The sequence below is a fragment of the Sesamum indicum genome, linkage group LG3 (genome assembly GCF_000512975.1).
Source record: "Sesamum indicum cultivar Zhongzhi No. 13 linkage group LG3, S_indicum_v1.0, whole genome shotgun sequence".
NCBI classification, from domain to species: domain Eukaryota; kingdom Viridiplantae; phylum Streptophyta; class Magnoliopsida; order Lamiales; family Pedaliaceae; genus Sesamum; species Sesamum indicum.
This window is the reverse complement of record NC_026147.1, coordinates 5,845,963-5,864,448: the sequence shown is the minus strand read 5'-3', so window position 1 is coordinate 5,864,448 and position 18,486 is coordinate 5,845,963. Positions and strand designations below refer to the sequence as shown.

General features: G+C 35.2%; 2 protein-coding genes across 2 annotated transcripts; one reads left to right on the top strand and one right to left on the bottom strand.

The window, feature by feature from the left end:
• On the top strand, nucleotides 5,431-7,990 carry LOC105157332 (transcription factor MYB56-like). Its single transcript, XM_011073727.2, has 2 exons — nucleotides 5,431-6,465; nucleotides 7,477-7,990. Exons 1-2 carry the CDS (start codon nucleotides 5,739-5,741, stop codon nucleotides 7,722-7,724), a joined length of 975 nt encoding a protein of 324 aa, XP_011072029.1. The 5' UTR covers nucleotides 5,431-5,738; the 3' UTR covers nucleotides 7,725-7,990.
• Nucleotides 8,507-18,136, bottom strand: LOC105157330 (protein NRDE2 homolog). Its single transcript, XM_011073726.2, has 10 exons — nucleotides 17,576-18,136; nucleotides 16,570-17,311; nucleotides 15,270-15,885; nucleotides 14,172-14,343; nucleotides 13,475-13,835; nucleotides 12,410-12,520; nucleotides 11,494-11,845; nucleotides 10,156-10,381; nucleotides 9,439-9,660; nucleotides 8,507-8,921 (listed from the first exon to the last, which is right to left on the bottom strand). Exons 1-10 carry the CDS (start codon nucleotides 18,082-18,084, stop codon nucleotides 8,768-8,770), a joined length of 3,465 nt encoding a protein of 1,154 aa, XP_011072028.1. The 5' UTR covers nucleotides 18,085-18,136; the 3' UTR covers nucleotides 8,507-8,767.

The window sequence follows — 18,486 nt, the reverse complement described above, 5'->3', positions numbered from 1 at the left end:
AGAGCTTCTCATTTTCTATTTCCAGTGGATGGAGTCCTGGACAAGATTTTTTGAGGGATATATAGAGGAACTTTCACCTATATGAACTGCCACTAATTCAACCTTATTTCTCATTTGATCTCAATAATATCTTGATTTATATTATAATTCAAGATCAAGCCCTCATCCTAGCTACCGTCTCTTGAGGGTGAAATTTTAAAGTAACACAAGAAGGGGACTATGCTAACAAACACAATAAATAACCAGACAAAAAAAATATACATAACATAATTTCCTACTTCAAAAATAAAGATTGAGAAATATTAACCAAAAAAGTGCCAATATTGGTGTCATAGCTAAGAAATGTTCAAGTTTAATTTGGACTCTTCAGGCATACAGGCAAATAAGAGTTTTAACAAAAATGAATTCAAAGCACCACATTAAGTTATTGCCAAGCTTTGGACTGAACACCTGCTACAGGAGCAAGCAAATCTGTCTCAGCAGACAAAGAAAAATTGAACTGAAAGCAAAGCCAGGCTCTTAAGCAGCACTAAAGGGCAAGACTTATAGCAAAAGATTCCTAAGGAGACTTAAGGTAACAATGACGGATAAAAATCGGGGGCGGGGAGGTTGGGGGGAACACAATGTTTGAAAGTTCGATGACTACTGGGATTATATAACTCAACTAATTTAAATTTTAAGTCTAGGTTACACTGCAGTCGTGGAGGCCTGGACCGCCTGGTGTTGGGTTCTCAAAAAACTCGATGGACAGAGTATATGCCTTGGTCTTCCCTGTCCAAAATTGTTTATGTTAAAATTTTGGTAATATTTGATAGTTAGGATAATACTGTCATCTACCTACTGAAAATGAACATTAAGCGTTCAGCTTAATGTGGGATTTTCTTCTGTTATATCTGATTAGTGCTTGAATGATCTGAACCTGATGAGGTTAAAACGTGAAGTTCTAGGTTAGAAGTTTCTTTTAATTGGTGAGGTAACAAATTTCCATTAATATTGATTTAAGGAAAAGGCTTCTCAAATTGAACTGTATATGAAACAGGAGAATATATATAATTGAGATTATGCTTTCATATTTCAACCGTGCATTTCCTTTATTTTCCACGTTTCTCTTTTAAAGTATCTCATAAGTGGTTTAGTTGCATCATATCATATTCTGTTGAGCATTATCATTTAATGTTTGACTGCAATAAAAGCTGAGATCAGGAGAGCACTGGATTTTCTAGTTCCTTTGTGGAAAATTATGTGGCGTGAAATGTGCCGCCATCAAACTCTGGTATGGAGCATTTTGATTGGAGAGCAGACCTTTCTTTCTGTTAGTGGCCTTTCTTATTGAGTAGTGTTGAAGAATCATGTTTCATTCTAATTTTTGTGTGTGCTAAAGTTGTTAGGATGAAAAAACTACTAAATATCAGTCATTTTTCAAATGCCCCCACAAAATGTAACAATCATCATGGACTTGTAAGATAGTAGTGATATTCAACACTTTAGCCGAAAGTTATGGCTTTGTGTGCATTTTTCCACTCATTATCCTATACGATAAATGTCAAAGACATTCTGCACACGGCAACAATAACAGCCAAATGCGTTAGTGCATTTATTTTCATTGCCTTTGTCATTCTACTTTCTAATCTTCAGATAAAAGGTTTCTTATTAGCAAAGCTACTGTAGATGATTTATTTGTAGTGTTGGTTATTAAACGTCCGCTATATTATTGTACTTTGCCTTTGGTATGACTGCAAGAAAATAGTTGTTAGGAAACTGCAGAGTATATTTTGTTCTCCATCCAAATGCAGAAATTTATGAATAGGTAAGCAGCAAAGGGAAGGTGTTATACTCCATCAGAGGTAGTAGTTAAACTGCAATGTATTGTATCCAAAATGCAAATAAGGACATTGTTACATCCTTGTCTTCTACCTACTAACCCATAAGCCCAAAAAGTAAGTTGTACTCAAAGGATATATCTTTTGTTACATTTTAATTAATCGGTTTATCTGTTTATTAATATCCTCTTAAAAAAAGTAGCTATTGTGATATTTACACCGTAATGAAGGAAATGATGCATATACAAGTATTGATGATATTATTGCCAATACAAGCTTTCCGTGAAACAGGAATACTGTATAGTAAAGTTATAAGCAGCATTTGGTGGCTGTAGTATAGGCTGTTAGGTCAGATAGTTGTGCTCTTATATTGTTCCTTAGAAAACTTAGATTTCTCGTTAGAATGGTTTGGCTGTTAGTTTTCATGTGGTGTTGCAGTTGGGAAGTTCTGATAACTTCTTGACTCAGAAATCATGTATGCCAATTGGTGGTGATAACGAGTCAAAATCAGTTGAGATGTAGAGGTAGAGTCTAGTGGAATGAGTCAGAAGTTTGCATTATGCTTTTTTTTTGGCACATGCAGAAATAAATTGTTCATGTGGAGTGCAGAAATGTTATTAAACATTTTGATCATATTTGGGGAATAGTGTGTGTGTGAGTTGAATAAATGATATTTGCTATCATTTACTGCAGAAGATGAAGAATTTTGTTTACTGATGGGCAGAAGTGTAGTAGGTAAAGCTGGTGGACAGTCGGCATGATCTTCCACTTGGAAGATTGTATGAACTTAGACATACTAATCTCAAATACGATGCTCGATCTTGCAGCAAATCATGAATATATTTTTTGATCAGCTTAATTGGTTTAGCACATCTAGTATTGTAGATGAATTGTATTGTTGAAATAACACTGCTCCATCATCTCATCCAAGGCCTGTTTATGTTGCAGGCTGTATTAGGTTATATTAGTTTATTGAGCGTGTTGTCCTGTTGAAGTAGGGTAGTTAGCTAATATGTTGACGTTATAAAGTAAGATGTCGATATTATTGTATATATATGAGGAAGGAAGTGAAGTTTTGTGTGTACACATGACCTAATTACAAGAATACATATATTAGTAGTTATAAGGTAATTGAAATAAATAAAAAAGAAAAAGGGAGAAGAATGGTAGGCCAACGGTCAAGAACAAAGTAGTTTCTCTTGTAAGCAGGTTTCCGATGTTGAGAACCAGTTTCCCTTGCAGTTATGTATAGATAGGTATGACAATTCAACTACATACCAACTATTTACTTATCATCATCATATATGCCCTGCCCTGTCTCTATAATTAGTCTAATGTTGATTAATTCTTTTGTTTTAACTAATATATATATATTTATCAAGGTGTGCTTATAAAGTATGATGAGGCCATGTTAATAAATAATTTTTGTAACTACAATATTATTGTTAAAGAATATCATAATGAATAATTGTTGCATGTATAGTTAGAGGCATAAGAGTGAAACAAAAAGATGATATTGTGTAGCTAAAACTTGTGATGGATGGATCATTGGGAATTGAGTTTGAAAAACTTGTGAAAATATAGCTAGTTTAACGTACGGTTTCTATGTATGACGTCATATATGTATATATATGTATATACACATAGTTAGTTTGTTATGAATAAGAAAAGGCAAATTAGTTGAGAGAAAGTGCATGCAATTTAAGTAGTAAAAGACGTTTGGTTTGGTGTGGTGTGAAATTAAGTTATATAAATGTGAAATGGGGCAATAGACGTTGCAGGTTGGTGTTGATTTGTACACTTAACATTCTTATCTGATTTGGATATAAACTGAATATTAATTCAGTCTTATTATTTAATTAATTATGTATATATATACTTACCTTAACTTCAATAGAATTATATTATATATATATATATTTATCACTAGATACGTAATTAATTCATTTCAACTACCTTTTTAACTAGTTTGTATGATTAATTAATGACTTAACGATCAATTTAATTAACAACCATCTACTCATGAAAAAACCAAAAAACAAAATCCGGCACCGAAAGGATCAAAAGTGTGAAATATCAAAAAGTTATAGGATTTTTTTTGCAACCTCTAAAAAGATAAAGGATAAAAATGTCCAAATTGTGAGGGATATGTGCGCTATGTTTGTTTTTATTTTTAAATTTTCTCTGAGACGAGTCAAAACATACTCAATGTTTGTCATTATTTAAAAACACCTTATTTAGGTGTTTTAAATTGTTTTAGCATAAATACATACGTATATATACACATACATTTATATAAATATATATAAAAAAGACATGATTTGACTATGAATTGACAATGAATAGTAATTTTTGTCTCCCAAAACACAACATTAAACATACAATACTTATTTTAAATTATCTTAAAAAGCAAATCCAAATATACATACTATTTCTAACACACACTTATTTATCTTTGTTTTTCTCTCTCTATCTCCATGAAACACAACAAAGCACTTAAAAAATGAATCCAAACATTACGGTGATTTTTTCCGACAATTTGCAAAATCTAGCACTGGAAGGATAAAAATCAAGAAATGTCAAAAAGTTACAAGATTATTCTGCAATTCTAAAAAAATAAAGAATAAAAATACCAAAATGTCAATATACAGTACCAAAAATATATTTAAACTTAAATATATGTATTTATGTTCTCTCATGCTTATTAATTTGGATGGTACATACACATTTATATATATATGTACTAAAACTAAAATTGCTTCGTATTAAGCTTTATATATTAATATATATAACTATTTTTAACAATATATGTTTGCATGGGTATATATATAAATGAGTAAAACTATATATAACAAGAGTAGTTCAAATATAAAGATCGCACTTCTAGCTAATTCATGCACTTTAAGATTAATTTTAATTATTTAATATCTAATTAATAATTTAATTCAGTTTCATTAATGGTAGAAAAAATCACACACACATATATATATATATATATATTGTTTATTTAATTTGATTTAAATTGGGAATTTAAGTAGAAACATGATTTCTATTAATTTTATGATGGTGCATTATAGATACGTAACTTAGAGAGATTAATGTAGTGCAATTTTGAGTTAGGTGGTGGAAAGCACTTACAAGCCTCCTCATGCCTACTTCTTCAGTAGTTAAGCTCTAACAACAATACCAAACTTTTCATGGCGATGTGGATTCATTTATCTCATTTTATATAAATTATTGTAACTCCCCAATCCCCATTTCAATGATGAATCACATAATTAGGGTTTACTAGAGTTAATTAGTTGTTGTTTAAGTAAGTAGAATAATCAAAATCAAATTAATTTTAGAGTAGAGGTATTAGAGGTGATATGAATGATTGATTAACAACAAGTATTTTTGTGCCTAATATATTTATTTATAGATGGAAAGAGAAGTATTGTATTTGTAGGTTAGAATTTTGGAAATGAGAAGGACATTTGATTTACCCCACCACACCAACCCATCATCTGCAGAGTAGAGAGACGAAGAGTTTAGATACACCATCTGTATATATGTACGTATTTTTATATAATACACACGCCTAGTAGTAGTTCATGTGGGGGGGTGTTAATTAGCGTAGATGTTGCATCATATATCAATGGGTGGTGTTGCTCTATCCAAATCCTCTCTTTTAACGGAAAACACTTCTTTATCTAACTCTCTCTCTCTCTCTCTATATATATATATCTGCTTTTCTTGCCACCTTCATATCCGTGATTATATATATATATATAATCTCCTCTTCGTACGTACCTTCTTCATCAATTAATATTAGACCCTTTTGAGTTTAGTTTAATGTGATTGCGGAGAGGTAGGCAGGTAGGAAGATGATCCATATATAGAAGGCAAGATTCTTGGATTTTTAGGGTTTCTGAATCCATGTGCAGTAGAGGGCACTGGAGACCTGCAGAGGATGAGAAGCTGCGGGAATTAGTTGAAAGATATGGAGCTCATAACTGGAACGCCATAGCTGAGAAGCTTCAGGGTAGATCAGGGAAGAGTTGCAGGCTCAGATGGTTCAACCAGCTCGACCCAAGAATCAATCGCAGCCCCTTCACGCCCGAGGAAGAAGACCGCCTGCTCGCCTCCCACCGCATCCACGGCAACCGATGGGCTATAATAGCCAGGCTTTTTCCCGGACGGACTGACAACGCCGTCAAGAACCACTGGCATGTAATCATGGCAAGAAAATGCAGACAGACCTCCAAACTCTACGCCACAAAATCACTATCAGCTTCTACTAATAATTCCAATACATGGACGCACAACCACCCGCACCCGCACCCGCCCTTATTATTCATCACAAACTACTGCCATACTAATAATAATAATATGGAGCAAGAGCAAGAACAAGAATCCTCCTCCTCCTCCAAGCCGCCTCATCACTTAGCAGTTTGCAGTGGTGGAGATCATCAGAATTTAAGCTTCACACCTCCTCATCATCTAATTAATCTGGACAAATTTAAGTCATCATGTGATCAAATCAGATTCGATGAGTCATCATGTGGCCTAATTAGCTATAATTTCCAGCTGCCACCATGGAAGCAGGTTCAATCTGCAGATAAACCCGTGCTTCATCGTATGATCAAGTCCATAGACGATGAAGGTAATATATTTGCGCATATATATATTGTGCATGCATTTGAAATTGTGTGGTCTAATTAAGATTTGAATGTAGTAGACACTAATTTGTTTTGGATTATTTAGTTTATTTCTTGTTTGTTCTATAGGAAAAAAAGAGAGGAAAAAAAATGAAAGAATTAAAACATTAATAGATGGAGAAACTTTTCAAAAGAAAATCACTATCTATTTATGATTTTCTAATTATTTGAGAATCGGAGATTTGTGCCAAAGAAAAATGGAGGAAACTCGATTACTATGGAATTTTTTAGAATTTTCTTCGGCAAAATGGTTTTTTAGTCCCATAAAACAAGAACATAATTTTTTTTAGTACCACAACTATGACATGTGTCGCTTTTAATCTCATAAAATTCATAATCACGTATTTTAGTTCCAAAGAGTCATGTATGTTGTGGTTTTGGTACTAAAAAGGCTTTGTTTGGGAGTAAAAAGGCGTTGTGATTTTGGGATTAAAAAGATGCGATTGTAAGTTTTATATGACTAAAACCCCCCCCCCCTGCCATAATTGTGCTACCAAAAAAAATTCTGTCCTTATTTTATGGACTAAAAAACATTTTGCCCAATTTTCTTCATTAAATCTTGGATTTTCAATATTATTCTAAAATCATTTTTCAAAATATATACTATATATATTATACTGTATATATATATATGCACATATGTAATTATGTATGTCTAACTCTTGATTGTTAATAACTAACTCAATTATTGTCCTTATAATTAAAACTTTGATAGTTTAACTAATTTACTGAGCTGCACATATCTGAATATCTATTTGTTATATATCTTAATTAATTATATAATTCAATTAACCAATTAAAAAAATTGAATAAATTATATAGTGACATTTGCTATATATATATATATATACTTAATTTTCATGCACAAGAGTTAATGAGAAATTGAAATGTATATAATGCATGCATGTTGTCGATTGTTTTCCATTCAATTAATGTTTAGGTTTGTTGAAATGTAGAAAGCAGAAGCAAAGGAGGAAATGTGGAGTTCTACGATTTTTTGCAAGTGAATAAGGAGTCCATCACTACTACAAGTGAAGTAACAGACCTGCAACAGCTGCATGCAACCAAATTACATCACAAAGATGATGATGATGATGATGATGAGAAAGCAGCTGAAATTAGCAGCAACTCTCAACATCATCATCATCATCATCATCTCCCATTTATAGATTTCTTATCAGTGGAAGGCGCCGCTTCTTCTTGATTATCGACCCCTCGCTATACGTAGATTTCCGTAGCTACCCTGAGTTATACATACATGCATGACGCTCGTATTGATTTGTATCATCTTTCATTCCATGCATGCATTAACAGAATGTTTTTGTATGCACATATATATATACATATAGAGTGAGAGAGAGATGAAATGTAATTAATCATATATTAATGTACTACCCACGTACTCCAATATTGTTAAATGAGGTGGTCATTAATGAAGTAAAGATGTCATCATCGACTGATAATTCCTCTTGTATTAATAATCAAACACAGAAAAATATGGTAATGGTAAACTAGAGAGAGAACACTACTGGAAATTGATTAATGCTCCAATTAATCTGGGGTAAATTGAGCATATTTATTGGCCATTGCTATTGTTAATTACTTCCCTAGTTACATCAATACTGTTAATTTCTTTATGAAATATTTTATTAGCCAGAGAACTTTGAAAGTGAAAATGTCTATACTGGGGCTGAAGTGATTTAGTGCAAATGTCTATATTTTCACAATGTCATGCAGCAAGTTTTTATTACATCAGAGACACCAAACAGGCAGATTTCCCTCACTTTATTGCCCCAAAGCAGTCGATGATTGCAACCCCATTGCGCTAAATTTCATCAAAATAAAAACCAAAGCATGCTTTTACAAATGAAATTTTTGCAGCATGGAAATACATAATTAATAGATGCCCATCATTGAAATTATTAACAGATCCATAGAAAAAAAAGAAACAAATTTTATAACTCAAAGTTGCAATATCACACAAGCTATAACAACATGCAATATTACGTATTAAATAATGTACAAGTTTACATTATGATGAGGTGCAGATGGCTAATGCACAGGCCAAGATCACACTTCTGATTCTGAATACTCCATTTATCACAATCGTAGTTATCACAGGTAAGTACTTGGATACTGATCCAACTGATACTGGAATTAGAAGAATGACCAAGTACTTGAAGCTATGCAACAGCAGAAGAGCTAGTTTGACCCCAATGTGTTATGGTAGGGAAGACAATTGAGAGGCTAAGCATCCATCTCATCTTGCAATAAAATCTCGTATATATCAGTCCTGAGATTGAGTTCCTTATCTCGCATTACTTCTTGGAGGTCCGACAGCTCTTTAACCGTCAATATGGAGTCGAGCTTGAGAAAACCATCAAGCCACAGCTTTTTTGACCTGGGAAATTGGACAAGATTTTAGACATGATATTAATGTGAAGATAAAAATTGAAAAATGAATGACAAACAAACAAACAATGATATTTGGTATGTAATGTGTTTGTTTTTGAGGCAGGTCTTCCTGCTTGTCTTGGTAAGGCAAGCATGACGACAATATGAGGTGTGTAATGTGGTCTTTGAGGCAGGTCTTCCTGCTTGTCTTGGTAAGGCAGGCATGACATTGAGTAGCGAAGTAATCCAAGATTTGGTTCCCCTTTAACTACGATACATACATCGTGTCGCAAGGCATGTTGATTTATGAGTTTCCAGATTTATTTACTAGTCACATAATCTTTTTATCCTCCAAAAATAAAGATAACAGGCTTTCCATTCCATGCATTACGTCAGAAGTAAAATAAATTACGACACGGTTTGATAACGGAAAAATCAGCAAGCAATAGACAATTTCAGATGTAAGGTAAATCCTCCTAGATATGCATGTGTGCACCATGTTACTTTTATCATAGAAATCATACCAGGGACATGCGTGTATCGCACGAAAGAACACTCTCTTAGCTGCAAAGGTATTGCATGCTACAGTCCTCTCGTATTCAATGTAACAACGCCAAAGAATCACCGAATTGTGCAATTTGTCATCCTCCAACGCCCTCTCAAAGAGTCCACGTATTCTATGCTGAGAACCCCCGGTGCTCATCTCAAATGACAATGCATAGAGCCACGTAATGACAGATGGCTTCCTGATAACACAAAAGCAAACCGATTTATAATTGCTTGTGCCATCATCTGACAACAGAATTTTGGAGATGATGTTACAGGAGATAAAAAAAAAAAAATCGGCAGATTCTCATGTTCCAAAACGTGTAGTTCAAAGTAAATCAAGATATTATTCACAACAATTCAATCAACTCATACATTGTAAGTTCAAACAACTAGAGTAAACTAATAGTTACCCCAGCAGCGTTATTAAATGGGTCAGCTTATCAGAGAATTATATCTTTCAAAACAGAAATCTAGCCAATGGCAGAGACTCATAACAAGAGATTAGCAACAGCCGCGTAGATGAATCACAAATATGCTTTGGAATGTTATTCTATATGTTTCGAATTTAAAAATATACTTGTACCAAGTGTAATCAATTCATAGGCTCCTTCATGCATAAGCAAAAATTTATTTATCAAACAACGGAAAGAAATGGCAAATCTTATTAAAATAAGAAGAATAAAAGGTTTTACTTTTGGGAGTAATCGTCGAAAGTCCACCGCAGTTTATTGGGTGAAGAGTAAAGATGGCTGACTTCAACCAAAGCATTGTGCAGACATGGACTGAAAGGGTATATCTGCAACCCTTTCACAATAGCTTCCCATATTTTTGAACTTTTGAGTTCCATTCGGTTTTTACAAAGCATCCTCACATAATAGTTGAACAAAAATTCAAGTTGGCGACTATGCCGCCTCCTCTCTGCAATAAAGTATCATACAGAAAATAAGCAACAAAACACCCAAAAATGGATATATTTAACAAGCAAATTAACAAATGCAGGCATTTAACTGAAAAACAGATAGAACGTTGAGTATTTGAAAAAGTATTTGATTTCCTACGTTGAGTATTTGAAAAAGTATTTGATTTCCTCAGTCTCTATAACGGTAAAACCCCAGAGGAAGGGAACATAAGTGTGCGCGCCTGAGTGTGAGTGTGTGTAGGCGTAGCGAAGGTGCAGTGGGGTAGGCTGGGGTGGGAGGCGACTTCTCTCCACCAATATGAGGATTGGGATTTTCCATTTGTTAGCTTCTCTTTCTAGCATGACTCAATTTTGATCTTACAATAAATTGTCAAGTTAGTTTTCCTTTCCCACTTTATAAACTAATAGCAAAAAGAATTTCTGCATCAATTTGTTTGGGGAAAAAAAAGTAATATTACTTCCTAAAACATTAGGTACTAGGACTGGAATGATATCAAATGCTACAATATCTCAGTCCTGTACCATTTTGCTAGTGATAATACACGTGTCCAGAAAGCTGTGAGCTATTGGAAGATATACACTGAGCCACACAGACTATAATTCATGTTTCATCTGAAACATATTTCATATTGATGGACCTGTGTCCACTAAAATACCAATGCTTATGCAGGAGACTGCTGTATGAAGTAGTTTTGCAATCATAGACATATTATCTCTAAGGCACTGACCACCTGAGGTCATACCCCAACTATGCGGCCATTGTTCAGGTCTGTATGCATTTTTTACATCCACTGCAGCACCTTAAGCAAAATTTGTCTTATCACCTTTCTTGCAAATTTTCTAAAACCGCACCTTAGGTATTTTCTTTAACTTAAGATAGTCTCTGAAAGAGCTTGGACAAGATTAAATTTTTAAGTAAATTATTTTTCTTAATGTAATATCTCTCTGAAGATTCAACAGTCATCCAGCCATTCAAAGTCCTACTCTGTCTTATATGTTCTTCTCTCAGAATAACAAACTTTTTCATGCCTTCTAGTAGTGCACATCTATGGAAAAGAGTAAATATTTAGAGTTCACTGCAAAAGATACATTTATAAAATGTTTTATGCACCTGGAAGCACCATTGTAAAAGAGTGTTCCAAAATTTCCAAGGCAGAAGCCCATCCAGAAGTCAACTCTTCAAACAAAGCGGCTGAACAGATGAGAGCAGCAGAATGATCATCAATAATACCACGTGCCCAAGTGGTACTTAGCATTTTTATACGATCTTTGAACCCCTGGCGGGCTCTCAGTTGTTGCAGACTTGATGGTTGACCTTTAAATGGAGTATATCTTGCCCCACTGCCCAAGCAACACAAGATATGCATTGCACGGGGCAAGGAGTCAGAATTTTCAGAAGGATTATTTGCAAGCTCCACTTCTGCATACCAGAAATACAAAAGAGACGCATTTGGGCGAACATCCTGCTTGGTCAAATTTAAAAAGGTACAAACACATTATCTTCCAGGCTTTTCCTTAAGGACTTATAGGAGGATAAAATCATTACATGCAGGGATAAGTGGATGTAACATCATCTAAACAGGACTTGAAGTCTGCTTAAGTCAGTTAGGATCTATGAGTTGTAATCCAAAACCCAGCATGAAAACAAAATGAACAAATGGTAGGAAGAAAAGTCAAACAACAGAAGTATTTCAAGCCGACTGCACTGAATATTACCTAGCTTACCTATAGAACTGAACCCTTTCCCAGCTTTATCCAAGGAAAAAGGGAAGTGTACATGGATGGAACCAAGTCGCAGGTACAATTAGGATTCAGTGAACCAAAATAACAGAAAACAAAAAAGAAATCCATATGAAAGCCTTAATTACTTCTCATGATCTATCTAGACAAGAAATAGTATATATCAACAGAAATGTAAAATGTTCAGAGGTGATGCAAAATGGCAAGTATTGGTCAAAAGTTTACAAAAGAACATAACCAGATGGCACATGACATCAAGAACAGTAAAGAAAACATAGCAGTCCTACCAGTGGAAGCCCCTCTATAGAAGATAAGGCCATGTCAAAAACCTTTCTAGAGTGATCAATATTCCCAAAAAATGCTTCTCGTTGAGCATATACTCCACATAGCAATAAATCCTACAATAATGAAACACAAAGGTATTAAAGCATAAAAAACAGTGCTGAATTCATTGTAAGAAGTAATAATCATTCTTTTCAAGAACCAAATATAAACCATTTTTCCATTGAGTTTAAAGAAATGATAAAGGCAAGGATGTTTTCTAATTGGGTTTACTGATTTAGAAAAAAAATCCATTCTAACCCTAAATGCCCTAAAAGTTACACGCAAAGATGATATAGGTTGGACACCGAGACTCCCCAGATAGTATCAGACATCTGTTTCATGTGCACAAGGACAATAATCTTCCACTGAAAACTTTCAAGATATGCATCAGATACTAATCAGACCCTTACCTATAGGTCCTATACCCATGACCTTAAAGGTGATCTACATACAGATCTTTAATCTGAAACTGGTTAAAATAAGTATTGGAAGACTTCCAGAGAGTTATTGCATTCGCACAAACATAAGAGATAATCTTTGCTATTGAGGAATTTTGTTATATCATAGCGTAATAAAATCACAAATAAAAAACCTGACCAAGAAAATTACTCATGAAATTTATTTTCTATTTTCTGTGACACTGGAGATGCATTCAACAAATTTTTTAAGAGAGAATAAAAACTTTGAACACTTTATGATGCAAAACCACTCCAGTAATGCATGACTTTCTTAGCATGTTTATGGCATCACGTTCCTGCAACCTTTGGAAGTTTTAGCAGGTTCCCTTCCTGGATCTTCTTTTAGAGCAAGACTTACATCCTACTGAAGTTCCACATGAGATGAATACTCACTAGAGTATAACATTTCACCATTCCTCTGAAATGGACAAGCACTAGGATATAACACAGTCTCTAACACAAGCCATCTAGACGAAATTAAGGATCCAGTGAGACTACTGGTGTACAGTAATAAATAAAGGATTTGCATTTCTCATATGTCAATGTGAATTTAGACCAGATAACACGTACCTGCCTATTGTTTTTCAGTAAAGTCTTAGCCAAAGCTCGACATGGGGTCACAGAACAGCTTACTGAATCCATTCTCGTGTTTGATAACTCTTCAGCAACAAGAGCAGCTTCCTCCAAGATGTAGTTTTTTGGAAATGCTTTTAAACAAAGTAAGATAGCATTCCGCAGAAACTTCATCATGTTGCTTCTCATGTTTGAGTCATCCAAACTGTTCAAAAGAAGCTCCAAACTGATACTAATCGGATTGCTCAGCTTTCCATTTACCACATCATGCATTTTTCTCAAATCCTCTAGAAGGGAATAAGGAAGGCTCTCTAAACTAAGTGTCTTCTCAACCCAACTCGAACTGTTTGTGCAAGTCCTATAAACATGAAATGCATAGCAGTAATAAGGAAATGAAAAGAAATAGCAGTATCCTATGATGATCACCAAGTAGAAGAAGATAACATATAGATTTGAACAAACATTTAATATTTTTTCCAAAAAAATAATATATGTAAATTTCAAAATAAACCCAAATAGTCACCAATAACTTAGGTATTCAGTGATGGTGGTTTACCTCAGTTTTTCATGATTTATGTGTTAGACATGTATAGGTAGCTGACATCAGTTTAGAAGTGACGTATGATTTCAGGTATATAGTAGAAGCTTAAACAAACAGGAAATCAGAATAGTATTCATATGCCAGAAGACCTACCATTGAGCTATCCTCCCATCATAGAAATCTATAAACTGGGAAACAAGAGACATCCGAGCTTCCTCAGAATTTATTGAGAACAGGTAATCACTCACATCTTCATACAGTATTATGCTCAAAAGCTGCTCATCATCTTCTGCATCAGCCGTAGCAGCATCATGAGAAACATGACCTGTTTTGCCAATTAAGATAAGTCATATTCCCCAGTACAGATATTAATTCAAACACATATTGTATTGCAACCAAAAAAGGAAGTCTACAGAACTGGGAGCATATGTGATGTAAGGTGGAAATATCATCACAATATTTTATAACGGGTTTATCTTGTGTGGGTAATGGAACATAGCCTCCTACATAACAAGCTCTACCATGCATACGAAAGGGGATAATGAAATGCACTTAGATACTGGTCCCCATCTGATTTACTTCAGCTATTATTACTGTTCTCAGTTTGAGTTACCACAACTTGTGAACCAATGAAGTTTCAGAATTTTTAATACACCACTCAAGTTAAAAGAGGTCAATGTTCTCCTACACAAATAAAATGGCGGTCACCATTCTTATCTCCATAAAGGAAAGAAAAGCAAATAATGTACACAATTACTAGATGACACTGCATTACGGTCCTTTCTTAATTCGCAAAATGCAGGAGAACAAGCAAAGATATCAAATTGGGACAGAGGATGTGGCTTGACGGATATCGTGTGAAGCAATACCTGCCAAGTCTATAATAACTACACCATTACTGAAACAAGTATAGCGAGATGATAGTTAAAGAACTAAAAATGGAAGGAGAACGAATTTGATGATATCAAGTGTACCAGTGCACAGAACAACAGCCCATTTATTTTCCATTCCAAATTCTTAAATAAAAAGGTTCATTTTTGTGTAAATCTGCATGTACAAGTGGGTTTGGTCATGCAGTAAGTGCCAAACCATTCTTCGCACCAAGAATTGCTTGCTTAGTTTAGAGTTCGTCAATTTGATTGCAGGAGTAAGCCCTCTGAGTCACATCGGAAAAAGAAACAGAATGCAGAATGGTGGAAAAATGATATTCCACCTAGAGGAGACACAAACAGTGAGGATATGAAAGCAAACCAGAATCTGGGCGAAGAGGCATCCACTGATCAAGATCCCTGGACATCTCTGCCTTTGACCACTTAGTCCATGTTTTTGTATCTTTGACTTTGATATCAGCTTCAGCAGCAACATCAATCCCGAGAGCTTTAAGCAAAGACTCAACATCATCCTTCTGCTCAACATCCTTTGTGTTTTCAACATCAAATTCCTCAGCAACCAAATCATTCTCAGAAATACTTTCTGGCATTTCGGTTTCTTGAGTTCTGGATAATGGTTCAAACCAACCCGTCCAACCACCTTCTTCAACTACGTTTGAGGCCTCCTCACTTGCAAGCTTCTGTCTCTGTTCCTCCTCTTTCTCTAGCCATGTTGACCATCCAAGGGCTCCATCTTCTCCAATTCTGGCACCATTACTACCCCAAAAGTGCTCAAACAGTCTTCGCTTACTTTGTTCAGAAAGACCGAAGGGGCTAAACATACTGTATTCAATCTCTGCCTGAAATAAAGCAGTGGCCAACTCCTGATAACCTGCTTGCCACTCAAGACGGCAAAGACCAATAAAAACATCAACCAAACCAAGTTCTAGTTGAATAATTGCCGGATCAACAGAAGTTGCATTGCCAGATGGATGAACCTGCATCCATCAGGAATACAAAGGAGTCTACATCAACACTTTAGAAACTCCGATAATGAGAAACTGAATTCATCACTGTCATGTAAAGTGACTAACATATGAAGAAATATAATCCTTGAGAATATTTCATGCATTCTCAAATTTAAGCAAAGAAAATGGGAGGACAAAGTCAATGCATAAAATATCCTCTAATTTTGCTATGTTAACAAAATATACGGCACCCATTGCCATCCCACTTCCCACATGTGGGAACAAAGAAGCATTTCAATTTCTGTGAGCAAAATGCATAAAATGTATATTGCACCAAGTATTTTTATAACTGAAAATAAAACCATAAAGCTAGCCTCAACTTAGGTGTATGCTAGATAAGTCTAGATATAAAAAATTTCCAGGTCTAGCTTCTGCCTGAAGGACAATGTTTCTTTTTGTTTGCCCTCATACTCAAATGGGGATCACCTGCACATAATTTCCTTTTCAATGCATATTACTTGAAATGAAAATTCAACACTTATCACATTAATTTCAATGAAAAGAATACAAATCTACACCTCCATTCATTTTCAAAGTCCAAGACTCCAGAGGTTTTTCATTTCCCCCTTTCTTACCCCCTTTGGGGGTGCTCGTCTGTGAAAAAGTGTATAATGCAAGCAGAAGAAAGAAAGTACGGAAAATTAAAGAGAGAACCTGCCTATGCTGCTTTATGCAAGCACCAGCTAAGGCTTGAATTGCATTAGCATACATTTTCCTCATGTCAGAAACCTTGAATCTGGAAAATTCACCCTGAACTACCCATAAAAATTCTCTCCACAGCTTGTAACTCCCAGAATTGGACATGAGTATCTTCTCCCATTTCCTAATCAAGACATCAGTGGTATCCCTACTCCGATAAGCATTCATAAGAGAAAGGAGCAAATCTTCACTCTCCGGGTTAAGCTCAGCTGCCTTCTCCAGAATACTAATCTTCTTCTCAAGAGTCTGCAAACGAGCGCCTTTGTGAGACTGCATACTAGCCACCTTGTCTTGAAACTCTGCAAACGCCAGCCACAAACTCTCATCCTGAGGACGCTCCCTTGTCATTTTATTGAACTCCTTTGTTTTTCGCAACACCTCATCTTCCCAGGACTCTTCAACTACTGATACACTCGAAACTAGGCTACTATTAGAATTTTCAGCCGATAAGGGGATAAAATCAGCAAGCGAACTCCTACCAGGTTTGCTAGGAGCAAGAACTCGCACTCGTTTCAAGTTCTTATGACGCTCGATAGCAGCAAACTTCGCAGACCAATAGCGACCCCCTGATCTAAGATTTGTATCCAATGCATCAATATCACTATCCCTCTCCAGACCAACCTTCTTAGTCCGCAGAAAATAGTTGTTTCCAGAAACTTTCTTAGAATTGTAAAGCTTATAGCGAGCAACATCCATTCTGCATTTTAATCATGCAGACGCACTTCAAGTCAATACACCAAGAATACGATTTCATTTCCATAATTAAATAACTCTATCCACATAAGAATGACATAATTTATAACACCAAGCCGAAAAAATAATCAAGAAGATATTTACAATAGATAGTTTTACTTCGTAGTGCAGCCATGAAGACATCCATTTGTAGATGACACACCAAATAGAAACCCCCAAAAATGCATTAGTAATTGCAAAGCAAAAAATGAAGTGAAAGATACTTCACCTGTAGATGCAACCAAATGCTAAATTATCGCGATCTCCACGAGAATCAAAGTAGTAGTCTTTATCATTTGAAGTAGAAGAAGAAGCCCATTTCTGAAAACCCGAATTTCTCGACGAAGATAGAGTTGCAGCATAGTTATACAATGGGGGCGAACCAGTTGACTCCTCCCTCTTCCTCCTTTTCTTCTTCTTTTTCCTTTTCCTATGCTCTTCGTCGGAAGATGCGGTCGCCTCGGACGGCACCATCTCGTACTGCGGCGGCCGCTTGTCGGTATTAACCTCTTCCACTTTATCTTCTTCTTCTTGTTGTTGTCCTTCACGGGGGAGGTCGTATTTCGTCACGGCGTCGTTTATAACAGAAAGGTCGGTGGTGAAGCTGGTGTTCTGCAGCCATTGCGACGCGGCGGAAGCGCCCTTGTTGGGGTCGGAAGGGAGAAGTTGAGGCGGTGGGTGCTGGACGTAAGCGGGGAACAGCGACGTCGTTTCAGTGGGTTGCTCCTCTTCCTCCATGGTGTAACACAGAAACACGAAACACAGCTTCTAAAGTGAGAATAAAAAAAAGTATTTGGCCACACATGTTATAAGCAATTGCAAAAGTACCCCATATCTTTACCTAAATGTTAATTTTAACCCTTACTCAGAATTAACTAAGTATGGTAGTTGGAATTTCAGAGCATTTTCTAGGAGTAATATGAATGCAAAATACTTGACATTAAAATCTTACACCATTTCTTTCAAATTTTTACAACAGTTACACTTCAGAATTCAAAATTACATTAGTAGACAAAAAGTAAAATAAGAAGGAATTTTAGACAGTTACCCTTGTAATTTTATGTAATCTATAAATCTTAAATATTCAAAGTTAAAGAAAAACATTAGATAAAATCTATCAAGCTTACTGAATAATTTCAA

Coding starts and splice junctions, on each gene's coding strand:
- LOC105157332 (XM_011073727.2), top strand. CDS start 5,739: ATGTGCAGTAGAGGGCACTGGAGACCTGCAGAGGATGAGAAGCTGCGG. Junction 6,466..7,476: donor CAAGTCCATAGACGATGAAG/GTAATATATTTG, acceptor GTTGAAATGTAG/AAAGCAGAAGCAAAGGAGGA.
- LOC105157330 (XM_011073726.2), bottom strand. CDS start 18,084: ATGGAGGAAGAGGAGCAACCCACTGAAACGACGTCGCTGTTCCCCGCT. Junction 14,344..15,269: donor GCCTCTTCGCCCAGATTCTG/GTTTGCTTTCAT, acceptor TTGGCAAAACAG/GTCATGTTTCTCATGATGCT. Junction 10,382..11,493: donor TTTTACAATGGTGCTTCCAG/GTGCATAAAACA, acceptor ACTTTATTGCAG/AGAGGAGGCGGCATAGTCGC.